We start from the raw sequence: 6,173 nt of genomic DNA, 5'->3' as shown, positions 1-6,173 counted from the left end.
AGAAATTAAGATACTAAAATATTAAATTAATATAATAATAAAAAATCAATTACTTATGAGCAAACTTAGGTATAATACTTAGGTGCTGTTCTATAAGTTTTCTTATTACAATTCAGCCATGTGACTATTCATAATTAAAAATATACTTATATTCCATGAGAAAAAAGTCACATGGTTGAATTTTAAGAGGAAAAGCTAAGGAACAGCATGTAAGTACTGTACCGAATTTTTGTTTTCTATAACTTATATTATAAGAAGTTTAATACCCGTCTCCTCCTTTTGAGGATTGGCCGCATCACTTACATGATAAGAAAAAACCTACCTCTTGGGAATAAAAAAACTAATTTCTTTTGTCTATAAAAAGGGCAACTCTTCTCATAAAGAAGGGTTTTCTAACTAAATATATATATATATATATATATATATTTCTTATTGAAACCGGAACCAATATCATTAATTTAGAAAAGAAGAATCCAAATACAACGCATCCACAGCAGGTGGAGGATCCTCCTCCAACCAAACAATTTCATTGTCAAGTAATCTAGCAAACCTAGCCAAAGAATGAGCAACACCATTAGCCATTAGCACTACGCCTAATACAATTATAAGAGATGGACCTGAAACCTGCAGCCAAACACCAGATGTCTTTGTAGATTAAGCCAAGTCGTGATAGGTCTGGTTGGGCCTGAGAAATCATCTTCATCACCAAAGCATTATCGCCTTCCAGTACTATCTCTGTAAAACCCGCATCAATGGCAAACTCAAGCGCTTTACGGCACGCCATCACTTCCACCTCCTCACTGTCACGCACAGCTCCTCCTCGTGCCGCTAAAGCAACCATGACGTCACCCTTTTCATTCCTAATCACCGCCCCATAACCTGATGCAGCACCCTCATCAAAACAAGCACCGTCGAAGTTCAGTTTGAAAAACGTTTCTGGTGGAGGCTGCCATGTCTGCTACACTGGACCATGATTCGGAATAGGCACATGCAAAGAGTCTTGTGCATCCGTATACTCCTTCAAATAGTCAACTGCACGTTGGGCTGATCTTAAGGGATGCTGGAAAACCCCTCCATGAATAACCGTATTCCTTTGGTGCCATATCAACCAACAAGTAATCCAGAACAGATTCCATTCCTCCTCGGAAAGCTTCACCAGAAGACCTATGACCAACTACAAAAAATCATTCTGTGCTGTACCAGATTTCTGAAGTCTACCCAAGCTCCCAGCCCAAACATCTTGTGCCGCTCCACAAGTCCAAAGAACATGCAGAACTGTTTCAGTTTCTTGATGACAGAGACAACAACGTGCATTCTCCATCACCCTTCTTCGAATAAGATTATCTTGTGTGGGCAGAATATTAAGACACGCCCTCCATGAAAAAATCTTTATCTTGCTTGGAACAGCTGCTTTCCACAGACATGACCAAAGGAACCCAAGTGCTCTGTGCTCTGAAGACTCCCCAGCATTTAACTCATCCTTCCTTAATTGTTTTGCCACAAAATACCCAGACCGGACAGTATATCTGCCTCTTTTTGTAAAAGACCAAACCAACCCATCCTGAGCAACCCGCCTACTTAAAGGAACTTGAAGTATCGCTTCCGCATCAAACTGGTGAAACAAGGCCATTATTCTTTCTCTATCCCACTGATGAGTCTGCCAATCAACTAAATCAGATACTCTCCATTCCCAAATTTCCTCCTCTGGTGGAAACAATATTTTTTTTGTTGGATGGTTTGGTAGCCAGCAATATTTAAGCACACGAATTGAAGCCCCATTTCCTACTCTCCAATAACACCCTTTCTTCAAAATTGGTTGAGCTGCTAACAAACTTTTCCAAACATAAGAGCTATTTTGGCAATCCGTAGCATCAAGAAAATCACACCGCGGAAAATATTTGGCTTTAAAACACCTGTACAACAAAGAGCCTTTATCCTGTAACAACCTCCAACCCTGTTTTGCTAGTATAGCTAAATTAAATGATTTTAAGTCTCTGAAGCCTATTCCGCCCTCTGTCTTTGGCTGCGTTAAAAAACTCCAACTTTTCCAGTGGATTTTCCTTTCCTCCCCAACCTGGCCCCACCAAAATCTAGCACACATAGAGTCCAACTCATCACATAATTTCCCCGGCAACTAAAACACCCCCATGGTATACGTGGGAATGGATTGAGCCACAGCTTTTATAAGAACTTCCTTGCCAGCCTTAGAAAGCATTTTCCCCTTCCAACCCTGCAATTTCCTCCAAACCCTTTCCTTCAGGAAAGCAAAAGTCTCATATTTTCTTCGTCCTATCAAAGTAGGCAGCCCTAGATAATTATCAAACCTCGCCACTTCCTTAACCTTTAATTTGTCAATGATCCATGTTTTCTGCTCCACAGACACATTACTACTGAAATAAGCAGAGGACTTCTCAAGATTTATACATTGGCCCGAGGCTTCAACATACAACTGTAGGGTATCAGACACCACCTGCACTTCATCGTTATTAGCTTGACAAAAAATCAAAGAATCATCAGCAAAGAGCAAATTAGAGATAGACGGCGCATTTCGACATAAAGCCACCCCATGTAGTCGTCCTTCAAGCTCTTTTCTAGCAAGAAGTGAAGTAAAACCTTCAGCACATAACAAAAACAGATAAGGGGATAGCGGATCTCCTTGACGAATACCCCTAGAAGGAGTGATATTCCCATAAGCTTTCCCATTTATTTGGACAGAAAAGGAGGGTGTAGTGACACAACTCATGACCCTATCAACCCAAATCTCTGGAAACCCCAATTTAAGCATCATGCCTTTAAGGAAACCCCACTCCACCCTATCATAGGCCTTACTTATATTATTATATTATTTTGTCTTATGAGTAGGGCTAACTTAATCTCTTGGGAGTAGTATACCCTAGAAAATTCACTTATTAGAATCCAATTTTGATTAAAATTACTTGCAAGGTTTTTTGCGTTGGGTAATTACTTGAATTTCAAATCGAGATTACTTTCAAAGTCTTTTGTACTATCTTTTTGGAGCAGTATAACATAAGAAATTTCACTCATTGGAATCTAATTTTGATCAAGAAGTCTTCTTTCAAGGTCTTCTCCAGGTATTTTTCTTGTTTGCGGAACATTGGCTAGTTTGCATAATTACAAAAACAACAATAACAAGTTTTAATTTTTTTTAGGTCAGTTATAAATCTTTAATGGATTAATTAGAGTCGGTCGCATCTATATTTTTATTTTGTAATATTATATCTAAAGCTATATTCTCTATTACATCCTTTAAAAAAAAAAAAAAAAAAAAAAAAAAACATGTAGTATGAGTACTTGAGCCCAGGCCCACTTGTGATCTCTACAAGATGAAACATAATCACAGCTGTCCATGTTTGCACACTCAAAATTACGAGAGCCCCAAAGACAAGCTTGGCCTAATATTTATCAGTTATCAAAAAAAAAATCTTGGTCTTATGATACACTCTTTAACCCAATTGACATACTTTGGTGGACAACCAACAGCCATCAATATTATCAATATAAAATTTCATTCAATGTAATTTTAGGCCTTTTCCAAATCAACTCTGAAAACACATCTAATCTTCCCAATTTTTCTTCCCTCTGTTTCAAATAATGGTGGCAAGGTAGATTTTCGATTTAGGTCATAAATGAATCGGGTATATCCGTATATAATTACCCTTGCAACCTACCCATTTAAAATTCATTCATATACATTATTACAAACACTAAAAACTAAAGAAATTACCAACCAACAAACGTTGAGATTTTTTTTTTTTTTTTAAGAACACAAAGAATAGATAGAACTGAGATTCCAAAAATCCTAGCTCTGAAGTACTAAGAAAATTGGAAAAAATGTGTAATAATAGGGAAGAATACCGACATTCTTACCAGCTTAGGTGGCTTTGTTTCTCATACATGATAAGATCTTTGAGAGCTCTCATCTAAAGAATTCATAATTGGTGATTGGTGCTGGTAAAACGTTTAGGTTTTGGGGATTTGCAAATAGATTATAAAACCATTACACTTTATGATATTTTTGCCACCCCTAAATTTTCAGGGGTAACCCCTCACCAACTCACGAGCAAGTTGGATGAAATGCTTTCAAAGATACTCATCCCCTTGACAATGTCACAGTTAATTGTTTCATTCAAGCAGCCATGGAGTCTATTAGCAAGGAATTTGGAAATACACTTATATAGTAAATTACTTTTTTTTTTTTTTTTTTACAGGTAAAAATAATATCATTCAAAAGAAACTATGTAATGAAAGGAACACAAAGTAGCCTAAAGAATTACAAAGGGGTAATATCTACTTATGAATTGGCTCTATGAAGGAGTGAATAGAAATACTATCGGTAAGGCTTGATGCAAAAGGCCACTCATAATATATGTTCGTAATCATCAACTCTTGAGAGTTCTCAACTCTGAGGATCGAAATAATCATAGAAAAATTTTCTTCCCCAAGAAATCCATCAAATTGGTATAAGTCAATGCCAAGCACACATTTTGTTGCACCACTAACCAAGAATTTTGATTTTAAAAAAGAAAGTTAATCCATCAGGTCCACAACTCCCAAAAGAGAATTTTATGTGGAGATTTTAATAGATTTTCTCCTACTTTAAGAAAAAGAAATGACGAACTTCTACCTCAACTGGGAAAAGAGAATCCAAGTTCAACTAGAAAAAAGAGAGCAACACAAAATCTCATTTTAACTAGGAAAATGAAAACAGTAAAGATACATAAAATTTGTTACAATTGATATGCACCAAACATGCAAAGCAATATGCTCGTGCTCTATCAATTGGTAATCTTTCTCAATTGATTTATATTGATCTTTCTCAAAATACGTGGTTTGTGTTTTATCTTTTCTTTTGGACTGGTTTGAGCTTCAAAGAGAAGAGTTTATGTTTCGGCACGAAGAAGAAAGTGAACAAATAGAGAACATGGAAAAAAAAAAAAAATCATTTGGAGAGAGTGAACAAACGGCAGTACTTGCCATTTGTATTTAAGTAGCAAATTGGTAATTTTCAAAAACTTTTGAATGTGCTTGGCAATTCTCCAAACCTTAGGGGAGGTTACTGGAATTTACCCAAATAAAAAATAAGTAGAAATTAACGTCGTCAAACAGTAAAACCTTCCATTAATATAAATATGTTTGTTCTCGTGAAGCTCATCCTTGCAATAGCAAACTTCAAGGGAAGTTTTCCATTTCCCTGTCTCCGATGAGTAGATCACAAAGGAGTAGGAATTTTGTTCATGTTTTGGACGCTGAATCAATGCTGACCACTTCAAAGCAAGGCATCATCTTTGCTGAAGAACCAAATGGGTAGAAAGCCAATCCAAAGACGTTACCAACATGACAGTCAGTAGGTCACAAGGTTAACCGTTCCTGGGTCATTGGGTTCCAAACAACTATGTCCAGCACCTCTACATGCCTAGTTCGACGACTTCTATAACAGATGAGTCCATCACATGAAGCCATAATGACAGAAGTCGGTCGAGGGAAACTTTCTTCCATCAATTTAAATATGCCCAATTCACCATTAACACTAGCGTAAAGGAAAAAATCATCTCCACATAAATTCCCCCCACACTCCTTACTGACACATCAAATAAAAACTGGGACAAATTTTGAGATAAATCCAAAGAGTTGGTGAAATGTTTATTTGTATGAATTTACGTGTTTCTTTCCTAAATGTCACGTGTTTCTTTCCTAAATCTAAAGAGTTTGACAACTCTTTTAGTGTTCTTAACAATTCGCCACAAATGATATACTGAAGCCCACAATGTCACTTTGCAAAGGGAGGCAATAAAACTTTCTCCCTCGAGATTTTTGATACCCAAGCAGGCCATACCATCCTATTTAGTAGGGAAATAATTCACCAGGCAACCCCCACGACATGCTTCTAAATTATCTTTGTAAAGAGCACTCAAAGAACAAGTGACTCCTCTCTATAACCCCTCCTACAGAAAAGACAAGCACAGTCCCCTGTTAAGCCCCGTTGCACCTACCTTGCTCTTGTTGATCATATGTCCTATTTACCAAGTTGCCCTTCAACAACACCTCATGGACCTATGCTACCCACAAGAAACCAGCTTGAGTGGACATATTCAGTATGTGGTTTGTAAGTACAGCCATATTCCAATTTTCCACCCTTTTAGGCCCCAAACCTT

At 37.2% G+C, this 6,173-nt stretch overlaps 1 protein-coding gene across 1 annotated transcript; it reads right to left on the bottom strand.

Annotated features, from left to right (window-relative positions):
- Positions 1–453: 453 nt before the first annotated feature.
- Positions 454–2,788, bottom strand: LOC115984631. The gene is made up of 5 exons (XM_031107655.1): positions 2,157–2,788; positions 1,201–1,913; positions 1,062–1,150; positions 707–955; positions 454–624 (listed from the first exon to the last, which is right to left on the bottom strand). The coding sequence occupies exons 1-5, from the start codon at positions 2,786–2,788 to the stop codon at positions 454–456; spliced, it is 1,854 nt and encodes a 617-aa protein (XP_030963515.1).
- Positions 2,789–6,173: the final 3,385 nt, after the last annotated feature.

This window comes from Quercus lobata, chromosome 4 (genome assembly GCF_001633185.2).
Source record: "Quercus lobata isolate SW786 chromosome 4, ValleyOak3.0 Primary Assembly, whole genome shotgun sequence".
Classification (NCBI taxonomy): Eukaryota; Viridiplantae; Streptophyta; class Magnoliopsida; order Fagales; family Fagaceae; genus Quercus; species Quercus lobata.
Note: the sequence above shows the minus strand (reverse complement) of the source record. Positions and strands in the feature narration are given on the sequence as shown.